This window comes from Hemiscyllium ocellatum, chromosome 12, assembly GCF_020745735.1.
Source record: "Hemiscyllium ocellatum isolate sHemOce1 chromosome 12, sHemOce1.pat.X.cur, whole genome shotgun sequence".
NCBI lineage: Eukaryota > Metazoa > Chordata > Chondrichthyes > Orectolobiformes > Hemiscylliidae > Hemiscyllium > Hemiscyllium ocellatum.
Window position 1 is genome coordinate 72,826,639 of NC_083412.1, and position 22,040 is coordinate 72,848,678.

Genomic DNA, 22,040 nt, shown 5'->3' on the forward strand with positions numbered 1-22,040 from the left:
TTTTACAAATATATTAAGGACAAAAGGGTAACTAGGGAAAGAATAGGGCCCCTCACAGATCAGCAAGGCAGCCTTTGTGTGGAGCCACAGAAAATGAGGGAGATACTAAATGAATATTTTGCATCAGTATTTACTGTGGAAAAGGATATGGAAGATATAGACTGTTGGGAAATAGACGGTGACCTCTTGTAAAATGTCCATACTACAGAGGAGGAAGTGCTGGATGTCTTGAAATGGTTAAAAGTGGATAAATCCCCAGGACCTGATCAGATATACCTGAGAACTCTGTGGGAAGCTAGAGAAGTGATTGCTGGGCCTCTTGCTGAGATATTTGTATCATTGATAGTCACAGGTGAGGTGCCAGAAGACTGGAGGTTGGCAAACGTGGTGCCACTGTTTAAGAACGGTGGTAAGAACAAGCCAGAGAACTATAGACTGAGCCTGACCTCGATGGTGGGCAAGTTGTTGGATGTAATCCTGGGGGACAAGATTTATGTGTATTTGGAAAGGCAGGAACTGATTCGGGATAGTCAACATGGCTTTGTGCGTGGGAAATCATGTCTCACAAACTTGATTGAGTTTTTTGAAGAAGTAACAAAGAAGATTGATGAGGGTAGAGCAGTAGATGTGATCTATATGAACTTCAGTAAGGTGTTCGACAAGATTCCCCATGGGAGACTGATTAGCAGGGTTAGCTCTCATGGAATACAGGGAGAACTAGCTATTTGGATTCAGAACTGGCTCAAAGGTAGAAGACAGAGGGTGGTGGTGGAGGGTTGTTTTTCAGACTGGAGGCCTGTGACCAGTGGAGTGCCACAAGGATCGGTGCTGGGCCTTCTCCTTTTTGTCATTTACATAAATGATTTGGATGCGAGTATAAGGGGTACAATTAGTAAGTTTGCAGATGACACCAAACTTGGAGGTGTAGTGGACAGCGAAGAGGGTTACCTCAGATTACAACAGGATCTGGACCAGGCGGGCTACAGGGAGAGGCTGAACAGGCTGGGGCTGTTTTCCCTGGAGCGTCGGAGGCTGAGGGGTGACCTTATAGAAGGTTACAAAATTATGAGGAGCATGAATAGGATAAATAGACAAAGTCTTTTCCCTGGGGTCGGGGAGTCCAGAACTAGAGGGCATAGGTTTAGGATGAGAGGAGAAAGGTATAAAACAGACCTAAGAGGCAACCTTTTCAGAGGCAGAGGGTAGTACGTGTATGGAATGAGCTGCCAGAGGATGTGGTGGAGGCTGGTACAATTGCAACATTTAAGAGGCATTTGGATGGGTATATGAATAGGAAGGGTTTGGAGGGATATGGGCCAGGTGCTGGCAGGTGGGACTATATTGCGTTGGGATATCTGGTCGGGTTGGACCGAAGGGTCTGTTTCCATGCTGTATATCTCTTTGACTCTATCCAATGAAGAGTTTGCCCCCTCATTGCCATTGACTCCATTTAATTGGATGCCTTGATTTGGTTGAATGCAGCCCTTCATGTGAAGGGCTATCACTCTCACCGCACCTTTGGAATTCAGCTCCTTTGTCCATGTTTGATCCAAAGCTATAATGAAGTCAGGAGCTAAGTGGCCCTATCGGAACTCAAACTGAGCATCATTGAGCAGGTTATTGCTGAGTAACTGCTGCTTGAAAGCACTGTTGATGGCATCTTCCATCGCTTTACTGATGATCGATTAGGCAGTAATTGGCTGAGCTGGTCTTTTCCTTTATTTGTGTACTAGGCATTTGCCAGATTGTCAGGTAGTTGCTAGTTTTATGATTATACTGGAAGAGCTTGTCTAGTAGAGAAGCACATTCTGGAGCTCAAATCTTCAGAACTGTTGCTAGATTGTTGTCAGGGTCCATAGCCTTTGCAGTATCCAGTGTCTCCAACTGTTTCTTGATACCATGTGAATTGAATTGAATTTGCTGAAGACTGTTATCTGTAATGCTGGGAATGACTGGAAGAGACTGAGATGAATCATCCAATTGGCAAATCCTTCAGCCTTATCTTTTGCATTGATTGTTAGGCTCTTCCACCATTGAAGATGGGGAAATTTCTGAAGCCTCCTCCTCCAGTGAGTTGTTTAATTGTCCACTACCATTTATGACTAGATATATCAGGACTATAGAGCTTAGGTCTGATCAATTAGTTGTAGTTATCTCTCTGTCTATCACTTCCTGCTTATGCTGTTGGCATTTAAGTCGTCCAGTTTGGTGACTACACCAGGTTGACACCTTATCTTCAGGTATGCCTGATGTTGCTCCTGGTATGCTCTCCTGCACACTCCATTGAACCAGGGTTGATCCCTGGCTTGATGTTAATGGTTGAGTGGGGGTAATGCTGGGGGATGAGGTTGCAGATTATGCTGGAATACAATTCTACTGCTCTCAGCACCTCATGGATGCTGAGTCTTAAATTGCTAGGTCTGTTGAAGTCTGTCCAGTTTAGCATAGTGACAGTGCCGCATAACATGATGAAGAGTATTCTCAATGTAAATGTGAAACTTTGACTCCACACAGATTGTGCATTGGTCACTCTTACTGAGGGTCAGGAGTCAATGTTAAGTACTCCCAGGGCAACTTTCTCCCAACTGTCTCCCACTATGTTGCCACCTCTGCTGGGTATGTCCTGCCAGTGGGACAGGATATATCCAGGGGTGGTGATAGTGGTGTCTGGGGCATTGTCTGTCAGGCATGATTCTGTGAGCATGACTGTCAGACTGTTGATGACTAGTCTGTGTGACAGCTCTCCCAGTTTTGCCATTAGCTCCCAGCTGTTAGTAAAGACTATTTTGTAAGGTTGACAGGACTATTTCTGTTGGTGTCTTTTCTGCTGTCTAGGTTGATGTCAAGTGATCTGTCCAGTTTAATTTCTTTGTTGAGACGTTGCAGCAATTAATATAATTGAGTGGCTTGCTGACCATTTCAGTGGGTAATTGAGTGTTATCCACATTGCTGTGGGTCTGGAGGTACATGTATGCCTGACCAGGTATGGATTTCCTTCTCTGAAGTACATGAGAGAGTCAGATGATTTTTCTTTTCCTGACAATTGGTAATGGTCAGGTGTTTTCATTGTGTGCAAAGTGGTTGAAGTAATTCTGACATAAAGTGTTGTCTCATTTGCACAAATTCAAGCACTTTGACTTTGGCTGCCCATCAAGGTGACTGGCACCATCGAGCTCACCATATAGTGCATACAATTAGACATACCTGGATAACTGCATGCAACTTTGGTCCCCATGCACTAGGAAGGATGTAATTGCCATAAAGAAAGTAGAACGATAATTCAACAGATTTGTTCCCAGGATGACAGAAGAGTCCTATGAAAAGGGATTGGTGAAACTGGGTGTGCATTCTTGAGAGTTTCGAAGAATGGAAGGTAATCTCATGAAAACCTGTAAAATAGATGCATGTAAGATGTACCTCCTGGTTGAGAAGCCTAGAACTAAGGGACACAATTTCAAATAAGGGTGAAGTCATTTAGATGGAGATTAGCGTTTATTTTGACTCAGAGGACTACAAATCTTTGGAATTTTCTACAGCATGGAAGCTCAGTCTTTGAGCATATTTAAAGTAGAGATTGATAGATTTCTAAATACTAATGAGTTAAAGGAGGTATTGTGGGGAAAAAAAAGCATTGAAGTGAATGATCAGCCATTGTGAAATTGAATGGTGGAGTTGCCTTGATGGTTTGGATGGCCTACTCCGATTCTATGTTTTTATATCTTTCAGTTGGTGACCATCATCCATTCTATTGGAGTTAGTCTCACTTGCACGTTATCATGATGATTGACAGTTATCAAGAAAATAAACTTAACAGTTTGCATCTTGCTGTTTATGGCACATATCCTGTCACAATTGCAGTGCTCCTGTCAAAGGCAGAGCTCCTAAGTTTGTTAACATCAATGAAACAGGCAGTTTTCTTGGCTCAGGCACATCTGTAGGATGGATGATGGTAGTACATCCAAGAACTGTCTATAAGGTGAAGGAGCTAGTTGACCAGCAGGACATCTGAAGCTTAATATCAAGCATATTGGAAAGCAAAGACCCTTACATTGATTACTGATCCTGGAGGTCAAGAAAAGTGAATAACGACACCTTCTGGGGGTTAATTTACACCATTGTGGTCAATAGCAACAGCAGCTTGGCATCATATGTGAAGGCCAGAAATAATAACCCATAATGATACTTGGCAGCTTCATGTGGCAGCATCTATCTCTTAAGGATTAGCGTCTTCAGCCATCAGCAAATGTATCCATTACGGAGACTGATTCTGAAGTGAATGTTTTGCTACATGCCCATCATCTTTCATAAATGATAAGATGTTCCTGTTGCTGCTGAAACTGGATATAGTGCATTGAAAAAAACAGATTAAGATTTTTTCCCTGATAATCAACATGGAAATCCCTTTTGAGTTCCTCTTTTTATCTTTCATCTAAAGAAAAAGCCCACACACTCAGCAATCAACTAACAGAACTGTACCACAATATTTCATGATTTCTAACTAGAATAAGCATAATTGTATCACAAAATAATTAAATTAAGACTTTATAAGTCTCTACCAAAGACATGCTAACACACACACACACACACACACACACTTAACCGCCACCCCCCACCCACCCCGTCCAAAATATTCAGGCACTGTGATCTACCTTAATTCCTCTCTCTATTCAAACTTTCTTGTACTCAAAGTATGAGATTTCTGGGGATCATCCCATTAGGTTTTGTCTTTTAAATTTCCTTTAAAGATCTTAGAACTGTAGAATGTCCTGTACCTTGTTCTGGCTTGATACGTACATAGACTGTGAAGCCCCATTCTGTTCCCATAGCTTCCAGAATGATTTATATTTCTCACTGACATTATTGCCCACTCTCTAGACCCAGCTCCAATACAATACTAGAGCTGAATTATTCATTGTTCATTTTCTACCCACTGTTCATTCCAGGCTAACTATTTAAGCTAACTTCATTTTGCCTCAAGACTATGTGAAGATCATTGTAAACCTCTCCCAATAATCTTCTTGAAAGTGGAATTGCAGATAGGTAGGATGGTGAAGAAGGTATTTGGTATGCTTGTCTTTATTGGTCAGTGCATTGAGTATAGGAATGAAGCGGTCATGTTGCTGCTGTACAGGATATTTGTTAGGTCGCTATTGAAATATTGTGACCAATTCTGGTCTGTCTACTATAGGAAAGAGGTTAGAAACTTGAAAGGGTTCAGAAAACATTGCCAGGGTTGGAAGGTTTGAGCTGTCGGAAAAGGCGGAATAGGCTGGGACTGTTTTCTCTGGACCATCGGAGGCTGAGGGGTGACCTTATAGAGGTTTATAAAATCATAAGGGACATGGATAGGGTAAATAGACAAGGTCTTTTCCCTGGGTGGGGAAGTCCAGAACTAGAGGATATAGATTTAAAGTGAGAGGGGAAAGATTCAAAAGGATCTAGGAGGCAACTTTTCACACAGAGGATGGATCATGTATGGAATGAGCTGCCAGGGCAAGTGGTGGAAGCTGGTACAATTGCAACATTTAAAAGGCATCTGAATAGATATGAGTAGGAATGATTTAGAGGGATATGGGCCTAACACTGGCAAATGGAACTAAATTAGATTAGGATATCAGGTTGGTGTGGACTAAAGGGCCTGTTTCCATACTGTATATCTCTATGACTCTGTGTCAACCTAGAATAAATCTTCCAGGTACTTTTCCTGCACAAACTCCTAACTGAACTGTTTGCTTCTGTCATTAAACACAAACAGATAAATTAAAGAACTTTCTAACAAAGACTCAAATCTGAGTCACTATTTCTTTGGCAACATGACATGTTTTGCAAGTAATCAATCAGAAATGCAAGCAAATTATTTTACCTTCAATATGATGTTTTGGTTCTGCAACTCATATGAATGATTCATAATTCGCATTGGTATTATTGACCTCTCTCTAGACACAGCTCCAATACTATAGCTGAATCATTCATTATTCATTTTCTTCCCACTGTCAATTTTGACTTTGCAAAATAAATAAATTTTTAAATGTAATAAATTTGAAAAAGTAATATGAATTAATATTTAGTTTAGTTGCATATCAGTTTCTCAATCAGATGCCCTCATTTTCTACATTTAATCTTTTGTGTGTGTGTGAGAAAGAGAGAGCGAGAGAGAGACTGGAGGTTTGTGCCTAATGAGGTTCTTGTGGTTCTGTTCGCCGAGCTGGAAGTTTTTGCTGCAAGCATTTCGTTCCCTGGCTAGGGAACATCATCAGTGCTATTGGAGCCTCCTGTGAAGCGCTGCTTTGATGTTTCTTCCGGTATTTATAGTGGTTTGTTCTTGCCGCTTCCGGGTATCAGTTTCAGCTGTAGTAGTTTGTATGTGGGGTCCAGGTCGATGTGTCTGTTGATGGATGTTCTTGCCGTTTCCGGGTGTCAGTTTCAGCTGTAGTGGTTTGTATATGGGGTCCAGGTCTATGTGTCTGTTAATGGAGTTTGTGGATGAATGCCATGCCTCTAGGAATTCCCTGGCTGTTCTCTGTCTGGCTTGTCCTATGATGGTAGTGTTTTCCCAGTCAAATTCATGTTCCTGGTTGTCTGAGTGTATGGCTACTAGGGATAGCTGGTCGTGTAGTTTTGTGGCTAGCTGATGTTCATGGATGTGGATTGTTAGCTGTCTTCCTGTTTGTCCTATATAGTGTTTTGTGCAGTCCTTGCATGGTATTTTGTAAACTACGTTATACGTTTGTTAGTAAAATACGAACAAATCAACAGAACACCCATGGGATCACCAATCTCGGGACTCATAGCAGAGGCAGTTATGCAAAGATTAGAACATACAGCCCTACCACAAATCCAACCCAAACTCTGGATCAGATACGTCGATGACACCTTTGTAATCATCAAAAACACAGAAATAGAAAAAACACACCGAATCATCAACGCCACACTCACAGGAATACGATTTACGAGAGAAGAGGAAAAGGATAGCCAACTCCCATTCCTAGACGTGTTAGTAGAGAGAACACCCAACGGAGAATTCACCACAAGGGTACACAGGAAACCAACACACACAGACCAAGTCCTAAACTATGAAAGTAACCACCCCAACACACACAAACGAAGCTGCATCAGGACACTATTCAAAAGAGCCACAACACACTGCAGTACACCAGAACTGCAAAAAGAGGAAGAGGAACACCTATACAAGGTATTCGCCAAAAACGGATACCCACGCAACTTTATCACCAGATGCCTAAGAGATAGACCACGGAACGAGGACATGCCACAACCAAAAGGACTAGCCACACTACCATACATCAGGAGCGTCTCAGAACTGACAGCCAGACTACTGTGACCCTTAGGACTCATAATAGCACACAAGCCAACTTCCACACTCAGACAACAACTCACTAGAACAAAGGACCCAATAGCCAGCACAAGCCAAACTAACGTAGTTTACAAAATACCATGCAAGGACTGCACAAAACACTATATAGGACAAACAGGAAGACAGCTAACAATCCGCATCCATGAACATCAACTAGCCACAAAACGACACGACCAGCTATCCCTAGTAGCCATACACTCAGACAACCAGGAACATGAATTTGACTGGGAAAACACTACCATCATAGGACAAGCCAGACAGAGAACAGCCAGGGAATTCCTAGAGGCATGGCATTCATCCACAAACTCCATTAACAGACACATAGACCTGGGCCCCATATACAAACCACTACAGCTGAAACTGACACCCGGAAACGGCAAGAACATCCATCAACAGACACATCGACCTGGACCCCACATACAAACTACTACAGCTGAAACTGACACCCGGAAGCGGCAAGAACAAACCACTATAAATACCGGAAGAAACATCAAAGCAGCGCTTCACAGGAGGCTCCAATAGCACTGATGATGTTCCCTAGCCAGGGAACGAAACGTTTGCAGCAAAAACTTCCAGCTCGGCGAACAGAACCACAACAACGGACACCCGAGCTACAAATCTTCAACCAGACTAATGAGGTTCTGTAGAGATCAGTGTTGAGTGTAGGAAACTTGATCAGTAAGTTCACAGCTGATACAAAAATTGGTGGGGTGGTAAATAATGAGGAGGTTATCCTTACATTACAAGAGAATACAGATGGGCTGATCAGATAGGCTGGTCAGTGGCAAATGGAATCAATCTGGATCAGTGTGAAATGATGCATTTGAGCAGGACAAAGAAGCAAGAGAATACATGATGAATAGCAGGACCCTGGGAAATATCAGGGATCAGAGAGACCTTGGTGTGCACATCTGCCAGTCTGTTAAGATAGCAGGACAGACAAATAAAGTGATTTAAAAAGCAGATGGGAAAGTTGCCTTTACTAATTAGGACACAGATTTCATGAGCTGGGAGATGTTACTGAAACTATATTAAATATTGGTTAGGCCACAGCTAGAGTATTGTGTGCAATTCTGGAATGCACATTGTAGGAGGAATGTGATTGCACTGCAGAGGATGCAATGGACATTGCCTGGGTTGGAGAGTTTTAGTGATGAAGAGAGATTGGACAAACTGAGGCTGTTTTTGTTGCAGTACAGGAGACTGAAGGGTAATATAATGGAGATGTATGAAATTATGAGAGGTATAGACAGGGTAGACAAGAGGAAACACTTCCCATTGGTGGAGAAATCAATGACCAGAGGGCACAGATTAAAGGATGGAAGGGTTGTGAGGAAAAACTTGTTATCCAGAGGGTGGTGGGATTCTGGAACTCACTACCTGTAAGGATGGCAGAGGCAGAAACTCTCATAACATTTAAAAAATATGTAGATGTACACTTACAATGCCAGGGCATACAAGGTTCTGGGCCAAGTGCTCCAAATGAGATTAGAACAGTTGGGTGGGTGATTTGATTGGCACAGACTCAATGGGCTGAAGGGTCTTTTTCTGTGCTGTAACATTATGACTCTATGCCTTTAATTCCTAAAACTAAAATGTATATATAAACACACATGAATTTCAAATTAAATATTCATAATAATGTTAAACCACAAAAAGGTAATGAAGAAACTAACATTGCAAATCACAAAGCCATGAGAAATGAATTACTCTAAATACAGATTAGAAACAATTAAAACTGTAAATATTAACTATTTATCCTTACTTACTTTGGCTCTGAAAGAACCAAATTACAGCATTGTTTAGTGCAATACTAAAACTGTTTTTTTAAACTCTTTATCTAATTAAAAAGAATTTATTCTTTTTGATAATGTGTACTATTAATAAAAATGAAGATTCAGAGAGAATAGATTCGCTTCTGACCAAAATGATCTATGATTTTGTTGGCTGTGAGTTATCGGATGGGATATATAGCTCATCTACCAGTCTTCATGGTGCATTATCTAATTTCATCACCTTATTTAATAACTGAATGCAATTTGTTGGCATATAAAGGCAAAGTTAATGTCATCCAAACTGATATGATGGATATTATAAAATGTTTATACAAATCTACTAGATCCTTGAATGAACTGACTTTCCACTTTAACATTAACAGTCATTTGAAATCCATGGCTTGCTCTAATTTAGAAAATGAAGCTAGAATTCCCAAACTATCACACTTCCATTACAATGCACAATGGATTCAAACCACAAAAATGAGAATACAACTGATACTATTGTCAGTCTTTAGGAAAGTGTTCAACAGTCTTGGATAACTTCACCATTTACAGCAATGAAAGAGATTGAGTCCTGCATTCGGCGTTGTTGAACGCTGAATTACCCAGTTGGTGTAAAGTTATACCAACACAATATTTACTTTCAAGTAATGTATTCTAATACCATAGGTGCCTTGTATTTATATCATCACCACTATTTCATTCCTAGCTCTTTATTATTCGGATTATTTTGAATGGTAAACCAAAGAGAAACAAACATCTAGGATTCCATGACAGCTGAATATGAAAATAAATGTTTAAAGGGTAATGAATAAATTGCACATTCTCAGCTATTCCTGTACAGACGGATATTTGATCTCATACATTGTGTAATTTGGTTCGAATATCCTTTAGGGAAGAAAATTGCATCCTTACCCGGTCTGGACTACACGTGATTCCAGACCCACAGTCATGTGATTGACCCTCAAGTGCCCTCTGGGCAATAAAGAGTGGGCAATAACTGTTGGCTGAGCCCGAGGAGCCAGTATCCTGCGAATGAATAAAAAAAGCATCATTAGAATTGTCCAATGATAGGCTGCAAGTCATATTCGGATCAATGTGAGGCAGTCACGTTATTCTTTCTTGCCTAACAAAGCCAATGCTGAATACTGCACTGATCTTCAAAAAGAGGCAGGAAGATGGAGCAAGAAACGAAACGAATTCCCCAATGCATTACCTGTGCAAACATTACCAAAGAAATACCCTAGGCCTCTCCAATTGTCTCCTAGCCTCAGTGATTCTGTACTTAACTCTGATGAGAGGACAATGACTTGCTCTGTCTCTCTGTCCCAATGAAGATGCCAGTCCTGCTGAGTATATGCAGTACGTTCTGTTTTCATTTCAATCATGTGTTTACAGATTTTGACTCCACTCAATAATCGTGCACTTTTCGCACGATTCCCAGAGATAAGATTCCCCAACCGTGCTACAAAGGCTCCTCCTCAGTCGCGTTCCCGAGTGGGTTTTATTTTAATCTCCACGAGCTTTCTTTTTACATCCCGTTCTGTGCGTTCACTCCATAATCTCCTACCCTTTGTGTGAAGGATAATGAAGAACTACTGGTATAAAGGATCTTTAATGGGGCAAAGCGGGGTTACAATGGGAACATAATCACAGGTGATCAGCTGGGGAAGGGTAACAGTGAAAAAGAACACCAAAAGTCAGAAAATTAGAAAAAAAGGAATCAGCAGGTGCTTTTTTGATGACCTGTCGACAGATAATTTAAACTAAATCCTATAAGTGAGGCTTGCAAATGCCAACTATAATTAGAAGAAACTAATGCTATAGTGTACCCTGTATTAATATACAGCCAAATCATTGACTTAGATCAAAAATAATTGGAATCTACTGCTATTAATCATCACAATCGTCATCCTTTAGAAACTATTGAAAGAATAACACTTGTATTCGATATCCCGGTTGTATTAAACTCAATATTGGAGCTTAAAATAAATAGGGCTCTCTGACCATTGGTGAACTGAAATAGAAACTTGCAATTAACTGGTGACAAAGGCTGCTGGAGGCTTTAATGCAGTCTTATGAATTTCAAATCCTCTGAGTAACACGGGGTTATTCTTCCACGATATCACCGAGTTAAGTTTACAGAGCTGCCCGGTGGGAATGATAAGGCACTCAGATTTTAAACTCAGCACCACCTGAAGGCAAATTTTGACATTTTTTTTCTCATTCAGAATGCAACAACCGCGATCTTAAATGCGTAAAAGTCACACTGAGGAGAATCGTGTGAGCAATAAGGCGTGATTTAGTTCCCGCATTAAGGCTAAGTGACCAAACGCGCAAAGATACACAATGATAGAAAATACGCAGGAGAGTTGTTGGTTCAATTATTGAGTTCTCTTCAGGTTCTGCAAAGTAACTCATCAAAATCGAAAAATGTATTCTGAAACAGATTGAATGAACTGAAATAACTCGTGCTTATAAAGAAAACATTGCAGTTGGGTAAAATATATGAAAATAGGCAACCATCATGCTCTAGTGTGAGAATCAGAAACTACCGCACGCGCGACATTTCGGAATGGTTAGGTGGCAACATTGTGTCCAACTCCAGAATGATGAGTCCTCTATGGAATATGACAAAGGGAAAATGATCACAGGTGACCAGCAGGGGAAGGATAACCATGAAAACGAATGGTCTTGTGAATTTCCAATCCTCTGAGTAACACGGGGTTATTCACCAAGTTTACAGAGCTGTCTGGTGGGAATGATAAGGAACTCAGGCTTTAACTCAACAGGGTCTGAAAGACTAAACGCTACTTGACCATTTTTGTTTTGTTTTTCACCTCGATTCTACAGATTTCTTGTTTGTTTTTGGTCTAACTACATTTCGTTCAGTAAGGACCTTTGCACATAATTCTGAAATTTGCAGTTTATTAGGTAACGGCACGAGCCTTGCCAGCACGAATCCCCAAGGCAGCGAAAGTGACAAGAAGTGAAAATTGAAGCATTTGATTTGTCGATACATCGGTGGGAAATTGTCAATTATTCTGATCATTGGATTCTCCCCCTTCACGAAACTCGTTTGTTGTCAGAAACTTGTTAGTGACTATGTTTCGTTGCGCTTTGCATCGCTGTTCTCCTCAGATCCTCAATAGTTATAATTAATCTGGAGGATAGGACATGTTAACAATTGCACAAAAGGGAGCGATTTTTTTTTGTATCGAATTTGTGTCATTGAAATAGTCCAGAACCCCCTGATTTTTCGGCGTTCTGTTCCTCACAGTTACGACTGGTGCACAAAGTGTAAGGACTGGTACACAATGTATACTCTTTCTCTTCGTTTAAGGTCGACTAGGGTGACACTAACATATGGTACAAGGCACCTGCAGGGAGACACAGGTTTTATTTATGGTAAAGCACCAACATCCCTTAATGTTTGATATGAGGCGCTGTCTATGAATTTGACATATTTATGTCATTCGCGCACACGTCTATTTAATCTGTTACACTCTGTGTGTCATTTATAAGGTGACTATTCCTGCAAAAGAGCTTATAGCAAAGAAAGACAATTTTAAATTACTTGATTACTTTTTGGAAATGGAAGTTAATCGAATATACAAAGCAAAAGGATTAAACGTGTAAATAAAGTTTGAAGAAACGTTATTCTTCATCTCCCAAATATCAATTATTTTTCATTTTTAACATATTTTATTTGAGAAAATGTGCATATATTATAAAATTACTGTGAAGTCTATCAATCGATATATTACAGATGTTATATATTATATTGAATTTAAGTTTGGATTATTTGCAGCATATTTGGTAAAGAAACGTAACTCACTGATCATAAATAACTGAGGCTGGTAAGTATGGTTATAATAACAGTCGGGAAATAATTGCTGGATCTCTGACTATACATACAAGTGAAATGGACCAGCTAATGCAACTGACATTAACACAAATAAACCAATAGCAATTTGGACGAATGCCACGTGACAGGAAAAGTCATTAGTGTAAAGTTTATTTAATCATCATCCAATGGTAGACTTTACTTGTAATGAGACTGTGCACTGACTAGCTGCTGTGTAATATTGTCTTGTTTCAATTTGAGTTAATTTCAGCTTGGCGGCAAGAGTGTCATTTGGCGAAAATGAATGAAACGGAGGGTAAGAGCAGCGTGGCTCGTTTGCTCGATGCTCTTGAGTGTGAGTTAGTAGCAGGCAGTGAGAAAGGAGATCCCACCGAAAAGCAACTGAAAGTCACATTGGAAGACGCAAATCTTTGGCAAAAATTCAAAGCAGTCACCAACGAAATGATTGTCACCAAAAATGGAAGGTTAGTAAAAAATGGAATGCTTTCATATGGATATACAACTTTCTGACACCAGAAGGGTATTTTGAATTGTTGAAATTGACTAAATTCACAGTGAAATGCTTTGTTTTAAATAATTGATTACATGCATTCAATAGGCAAAGTTTCAACCAGTTTAGCATAAAATATTTGTTAAATGTATTTGGATTAAACGCGTTTTCCACGATGTTCACATTTTCTATTCAAATAAAGCTGTTCCATTATTTTATGTCATGATTAGACTTTTTGCTTGACTTTTTTTTAGGTGGCTTTGTTCTGTATGTTTGCTTAATAAAACAGAAGAGTAGAAGCACTCAGGACTAAAGTATGCTTTCACTCCTGCATATAGGGCATTTTCTTCCTTTAATCTACTTTCATAGTATTCTTTGCTTCTGTTACAATCCCCTTTCTTCCTTGTCCATTTTCTTTCTGAACTCTGTTGTGATATTCTATGTTTTCTATTCTTTGCCTTGTTTTCCTTTTTGACATGTCTCTTTCTATCTGCCTTTTCATCTGTTTGCCCTGTTCATTTATTTTTGTAAGGTGCCCAGATCTCTGCCTCTCTGATTCCAATTTAAGCTACTGTTGTATGTTGCAACTTTCGAGGCCTACAGTTTTCCTGTAAAAATAATGAAAGTCAATACATATTATCTGCAAATCTGTCTAACAATAATTGTATAGTTTATGTGAGCTTCAAAATTTCAGATCATTTCGTGGGGGTTACTTGTGTACAGTCACATTTTGACTAATATGATTAAAATACCGGGGGCATTGCTGGCTGGGTCAGTATTTATTGCCCATCCCTAAGTGCCTCTTGAGAAAGTAGTGATGAACTGCCTTCTTGAACCACTGCAATCCATTTCATGGGGAAAAGCAAGTATTTGTCCCAATATTAATAAATTTGATCACAAAGGGCTGCTGGCATATGTCTTTCATTTCTACTAATAACTGTGCAGATATTAATATAGAATCCCTACAGCGTGGAAGCAGGCCATTTGGACGATTGAGTCCACACTGACCCTCTGAAGAACAGCCCACCCAGACAAATCCCCCTACCCTATCCCTGTAACACTGCATTTCTGATGGCTAGTCTGCACCTCCCTGGACACTATGGCCAACTTAGCATTACCAATCCACCTAACCTGCACATCTTTGGACTGTAAGAGGAAACTTACACAAACATGATGAGAATGTACAAACTCCACACAGCCAATCACCTGAGGGTGGAATTGAACCTGCATCCCCAGCGCTGTGAGACAGCAGTGCTAACCACTGAGCAACTGAGTCACCCTATTAGAGTCAAAAAGTGTGGTACTGGAAAAGCACAGCCAGTCAGGTAGCATCCGAGAAGCAAGAGAGTCCACATTTTGAGCATGTGCTCTTCATAAGGAATGAAGAGCTGATGCTCAAAACATCGACTCTCCTGCTCTTCGGGTGCTGCCTGACCAGCTGTGTTTTTCCAGCACCAGACCTTTTGACTCTGAACTCCAGCATCTGCAGTCCCCACTTTCTCCTGAGCCACTCTGAGTCTTCCTTATAAGTTTCCATTTATATTAGAAAAGTAGCTCATTTATAGAATGAACTCTTTGAGAAATTATAAGCAACAGTAACAAAGAAAATACTTTAACTGCAGGCAATTAGCATTACCGGTATGGAGGAGTGAATATATGAAACAAATTTCAAATTTGAGTGAAAGGTAGTCCTCAGTGAAATCTACTAAACAATAAATTCCATTGTCATACAATAAAATTGAGGTGTCCTGATAAATAAAATAATCAAAGAAAGAGATTTTTAATTTAACTAAACATAAGACACTGAGTTGGTACTTTGTGAAGTAGTGAGGTAAGAATGAATTGTTACAAGACTGTAAGCTTCAAAATCTCCTATTCTACATAATGTGATAGTGAAACTTATGAAAGAAGACTTTGCTCCACTTTCAGGATTTAACTTTTGATGGCACAAATGATCAAATTGAACAATGACGGATTATGTAAATCATCACATGATCTGATTAAAGTGCTACTGACCCTATAACAAACTGCAGCTGTTTTTGATTTTATGCTACTGTATGATAAAGTAATATACTAATGTGTCGTTCAATCTTGAAAGAAAGTATGTGATCTCTGTAACAGAAAAATTAAGATGGTCTCAAATTGAAACACATTTTACATTATAATTCCTTCAATTTACTAATGGGAAACTTGTATTTACACAATGCCTCTTACCTCAACGTGTGTATACTGAATTACTTTTGAAGTGCAGAGACCATTTTTGTGCAGTTGAATATATTTATTAATCCTGATGGTAATACTTGAAGTAAGGTTTTCATTATTTTTATGTTATTTCTGAACTAATATTCCTCTCTTTGTCACCAATTAGTTTAACCTGGTCCCCCCCACCACATCCACGCCATTCCCCACAACTAACATACAAAGTGCACATCTTGTTTTGAAGCTGCTATTAAATGTTCTGCAGCTGTTTACATAAATTCTGAAGATGTTCCCAATATACGCCATCCACCTAATTATGGTAGATTGGAAAATTTATGCTGTCTATGTTGATGGTGAAGATAGTGTTCAGATGGGTGCAAAATGGAGCTTAATAAACAATTTAAATAAAGTAAAGCATGTGCAAAGAAATGACAGCATTTACCAACCAAAAAAAAATGCATCTTTTGGTTGTGGTGCTGTCTCTAATGGCAGCATAATTGGCATGTTTGTCTCTGCCATAAATTGCAGCAATCTCATTTGCTGCTTCATGGGCTAAGTATATAATTTTTACCCATTTTAGACCAGTGAATGGATGCAACTCTGGTAGCAATTATTATTTGATTATCCGTAGTTCCATCATTGTGTGAAAATGCAGTAGAACTGGCTCGAATACCTCCTTGTGAATTTAGGACATTCTCTTCAGCCTGTGCATGGACAGAGTGTTGGATTTGTAAAGAAACTATGCCTGATAGACCAGAATTTTAATGTGAGATACCAATAAAACTGATGGAACCAAATTGGAGAAGAATGAATTATAAAACTTTCCGACATTTTCTAGGTTTTAATTAGTTCTCTTGTAAACATGGTAGAACCAAAATAGTGAAAGCATCAAGTTTGTTAAGAGGAGAGCCACAACAAAATCTTTTCATGATCATCCCAGCTAGCTGACTAAAGAAATTTCAAGAAGCTTTACACTATCCAGGTCAAAGCAACCAACTTGATTGGCACTACATCTACAAACATTCAATTCCCCCACCACTGGCGCTCAGTAGCAGCAGTGTGTACTACCTACAAGATGCACTGCAGAGATTCACCAATGATCCTTAGACAGCATCTTCCAAACCCACGGCCACTTCCATCTAGAAGGGCAAGAGCAACAAATATATGGGAATACTACCACCTGCAAGTTCCCCTCCAAACCACTCACCACCCTGACATGGAAATATACCACCGTTCCTTCAGTCATTGGGTCAAAATCCTGGAATTCCCTCCCTACCGGCATTGTGGGTCAATTCACAGCAAGTGGACTGCAGTGATTCAAGAACACAGCTCACCACCGCCTTCTCAAGGGCAATTAGGGGATGGGCTATCAATGCTGGATAGCCAGCGACGCCCAAGTCCCACAAATGAACATTAAAAAAAATACAATAAAACACTAAAAATACTCAGCAGGTATTTCAGACTCTGTGGTGACAGAAACATTTTAAAATTTTTAGGTATGGAATTAAAAATGAGAATAATTACAAATGACAACAATTTTGAACAAGTGAAGGCATGGGGTGGCGATTTTAAAAAAAAGAGAAAGTCCGCGGTACAATGAAAAACAAGAGAGACTAAATTATAAAAGGTTTTAAGTTGCATGGCCAAAGTGAGTGGGAGTAGTAAGAAAAAATCTAGATGAGATGGGAATGGCAGGGTTGCTGTTGTCTGCATATAACATAAGGTCTTTTTATAAATCAAGAGACAATACAAATCCAACAAAAGCTGATAGAAGGGTTAGATTTGAAGAATTAGTGTGACAGAGTCCTGCACAACACAAGTGTATATTAAGAACTTAGCTGTGCATCAGGCAAAAGTTTCCATCCGTTAAAATGAAAAAACTGAAAATGATGACCTCTACATCTCAAATCCATATTGCACTGCTGTGATTCGGAGCATTTCAGAAGGAGGTATAAATTTTAAAATTCCCTCCCACTGTGCAAAACATGACAGAATTAATTTAATGTGTGTCACATGAGAAAAATCAATGATTCTTATTCAGTCTGTGCTCGAATGGACCCCAATTCTTACAAGAGAGAGGACGCTGCACTAAATTGCAGAAATATCCAGCCCTCATAAATAATTATTTGAATTCTTTTACTTGACAGTTTATAACAGATCTTTTTTAACGTGTGCATATACATATATAGGTGGGTATCTATAAATGTGCGTGTGTATGTATGAAGCACTCAGTTATGTCAAAAAATCAAACATGCCTAAATTCAGAACTCCACTGCATAAAAAGTTATCTGTTAAACAAAGGTTATCATATTTTCTCCTTTTTAATGTAAAGGTCTACTTTTTTGTGGGATGGAATGTGTTGCAACTGACATTGAACTAACGGGCAAGTACTGTATATATTTGTGATGTGGCTGTGAGCTACTACCCAAGTAATTACTGATCAGGCATCTTCAAAATGTTTCTATTTTTCATGTGTACTTCAAAACAAATGAATGTATTTGTTCCAAATAGCTCAGATGAAAATATGAGAAATCGAGGGGAAATTATTTTTCAACTTTTGCCTTGCCATTGGAAAATAGCAGTTGCAGCAGTTGAAAACTGAGGAATATTTTGCTGATCTTTGTGATTTTCAGTCATGCCTTGAAATAGGTTGGTCAGTGCTTCTGCCCGTAACAGTCTTAGTAAAATCTTTAAATTGGAGTACTGTAGCCATTGGACGACTCTGATGCCATCCTCATGTACAATTAGGCAGAATGTGCATTTTGCATGCTCTGCTTACAATGCCAGGCTCACAGAATTATCACAGTGCAGAAGGACACCCTTCGGCCCATTGTGTTTACACTGAATCTTTGAATGAGCATTATAACTGTGATTTTCTCCTGTCTTATTCACTATAATGATGCAAATTATTTAAGTGGAAACTATCATCTAATACTTGAATGTTTTATTGAACCTGCATCCATCACAATTCCAGATAGTGCATTCCAAACCTCACTGGAAATATTTTTTAGAATGTTGTATATGATTCATTTGTAAATTACCTTAAATCTCTATCATTTTATAAGTGGGAAAGCTCTTGCTTATATACTCTGACTGGCCCTGTCATGATTTTGAAAACTTCTACCTAAATTCTCTTAGTATTTTTCTCTGCAAGGAAAGCAGTCCTAACTTTTTCATCTATGTTCATAATTGAAATTTCTTATCCTGGAACCATTCTTCTACACCTCTCCACACTGTCTCCAATGTATTTGCATTCTTTCTGAAGTGTAGTACCCAGCGCCAAAAACAATGCTACAGCTTGTGAAGGAATAAGAGATAAAATATATCTGGTAAAATATATGTGACCCTTACTCAGGACAATCATTCTTGCTACCCATAATAATATACCATTCTTTACTCTGGTCTCTCTGGGTCCAAAAAGGTTTCAGTTCTGGTTGTGATGGCCCTTTGCTTTTCCCCATCACCACCAGCTGTTTTAGTTTTGCCAGATCTTTGTGTCTAAAGTCTGACATTGTCAGCAGTGACTGAAACAGTGTTCAGAAAATTTAAAACTGTTATGGACTCTTTCAGTGGGGGTATCACCGATGATGTATCTGCTGGTGGGAGGGGGTGCAAAATACTGCATGAGCTAGTTAGCCTCCCAAGTGGTGTTCAAACTTGTAATTATGCACCCTTAGTACTAGAGCCCACTGCTGACTTCGCCCTGAAGCTAAGGGTGGCACTGCCTTGTTATTTTTAAGTATGCCTAGCAGGGTCCATTAATATTATAAATTTACACCCATAAAGGTATTGGTGAAACTCTCTGACTCCAAATATGACCACTATACCTTCCTTCACTATCTGGAAATATTTACACTCTGTATTAGCCAAACTCCTGGATGCATACACTACTGGGCATTCCCCTCCTTTGGGCCATCTATAAGCTAATACTACCCTGATTCAATACAGGGAAGCATTGCATGTCAATATTAGATCTCACTTGGGATAATAGTATGCCAAAACCTAAGAAGATGATAGCTGTTTTTTCACTTCCCTGAAAGCTATGGCTTGGCTATGCCACCATTTCCAAAGCTGATCCTTTTTAAAGAGTTGATGCAAGGGTGCCAGTGTAGATGCCAGGTTAGGTATGAACTTGCTGTAATAGTTCACCAGCCCAAGAAAAGATTTAAGCTCCCATACAGACATGGGAGCCCAGGCACCTTTGTTTACCTCACTTTATCTTCTGACCAGTGGAACCCAGCCTTGTCAACTCTGTAGCCAAAGTAGATCATTTGAGATGCCTGGGACACACATTTTTCCTTTCGAAGGTGTACACCCATCTGAGAGAAACAACTAAGGACTATGTCCAAGTTCTCTAAGGGCTTCTTATTGGTCTTCCCTATTATTAGCATATCATCTAGATAAATGGTCCTGGGGTAGACCTTGTAAAATGTCCTGCATTGTCCACTGAGAAATTACACGGGCTGATGATAGCCCAGATGGCAGTCTCGTACATTGATGCAAACCCTGATGGGAATTAATTGTCGCAATATCTGGGAATCCTCATCTAACTACAACTGCAAGTATGCACGGCTTGTGTCTAGCTTTGTGAAGGCCAGATCCCCTGCCGGCTTTGTGTATAAATCCTCTATGTGAGGGATTGGGTATTTATCCAGCTGCGAAAAGTGGTTTACCGTTTGTTGAAAATCCAGACAAAAGTGAACCAATCCATCAAGCTTCACTATTGGTATGACCAGTGCTGGCCATTTCACAAACTGGAGACTGGTTTGATGATTCCTTTGCTTTTTATCCTACTGATTTCTGCATTACTTTTGCACATAAGGCAAATGGTGCTGGGCTGGCCTTGCAAAATTGAGGAACTACTTTCTGGTCAACATACAAGGTGGCCTTAGCTCCTTTGATGGTCTCTAGATCTTCCTGAAAAACCTCCAGGTATTTAATTAGGACTTCACTCAGGCAGCCATTTTCTAATTCAAAAATGTTGAATCAATCTAGGTGAGTCTTCCTCAACCAATTTCACCTCACCAAGCTTGGACTTAGCCTTTCAGTACAACCAGCAGTTACTGAACCAGCTGCTTCTCTTAAAAGATTGGAACTGAAGTTGTGCCCTTCAGGTGTAAAGGTTCCCCACTATAAGTTCTGTGTCTAGCCGAGATCTTGCGCAAACTTAAGGGTTGGAGTCCAGAGCGAATTTTGTTAGACTGCCCTGTGATTACTGAAATGGCCATGCTGGTATCGACCTCAGTTAGAACCAGGTGACCATTTAACCTGATGTTTATTTTGATTGGTTCTGATTGGGATGTTGCTAAGCATTTCAACTGTTCCAAAGCATATGTAGGTGGACTTTCCAGAGTATGCATTCTGCTGGACACTGGCCTATGAGTTTGCTTTACTTAGTTTAGGTCTAGTGGGACTCTTGCTGTCTTGAATCTGCATACCAGCAGCAACTACAATGGTGTGCCAGTCCAGATCCTGAAGAAAATTTTAATCCTTTAACCATAGCTTAGCATTGTTTAGATCTAGAGTGCCTCTGTTCAGGATATTTCCTAAGTGAGGCTATCCAATTACCGGCAGTCAAGTTGCATCTGCCAAGCTCAGTTAGATTGGCAAGGTGTCCACTTCCATCGGAATATCCTGCATCTCACTTGCTCCACTTACTGCAATTTCCAATGATAAAACCATTTGTAGTACTTGTTTGAAGTCCAATAGGACTTCAACTAATAGGCGCATTTACATCATTAATCCCATATGCCTGGTCTCTCAGCATCTCATTTAGGTTAAACCAAAGTCATGTGCACCTGTCAATTGTCTTAATCAAAATCTAATCAAAAATCCCAATGTGGATTCCCCGGTTCTCAAATTATTGATTAAAAACAATAATAACTCAGAATTAGTGGAGACTGGTAATGTTCCTTAACTAAATCCATCAAGTCTTGAAATATTTTAATATCTGGTGCCTCAGGGAAAATTAGGCTCCTAATAGCCAAAAAGGCTACTGGTCCACAAACTGTCGGAAGAATTACTCATTGGTTTTCATCTGTCCCAATGTCATTTGCCTGGAAAGAAATAACACATTTTTTCTCACACACTGGACTCAGCCTTTGCACGGCAGGATCAAGCTAGTCAAGCTTCCCATATAATGAGTTGTGTCACCGTAGAACATAATTGGCATATAAATGTTTCATACCATCGTGAGATCATGGAATGCTTACCCCAACTCAAAGATCACTATTGCGAGCAAGTTATTTCGGAAGTGTGCTTTGCTCTCATTGCTACTGAAGTACCTCCACAGAGCCAGGATCCCATTATCAAGTCACCCTTTATTCACAAGTG

General features: G+C 39.8%; 1 protein-coding gene across 1 annotated transcript in view; it reads left to right on the forward strand.

The window, feature by feature from the left end:
* Positions 1-22,040, forward strand: part of LOC132820615 (T-box transcription factor T-like) — a 95,778-nt gene that overhangs the window by 20,993 nt on the left and 52,745 nt on the right. Inside the window, exon 2 of the mRNA XM_060832819.1 lies at positions 13,269-13,482. Within this exon, the coding sequence (XP_060688802.1) occupies positions 13,269-13,482 (214 nt within the window). The remainder of the gene's footprint in view (positions 1-13,268; positions 13,483-22,040) is intronic.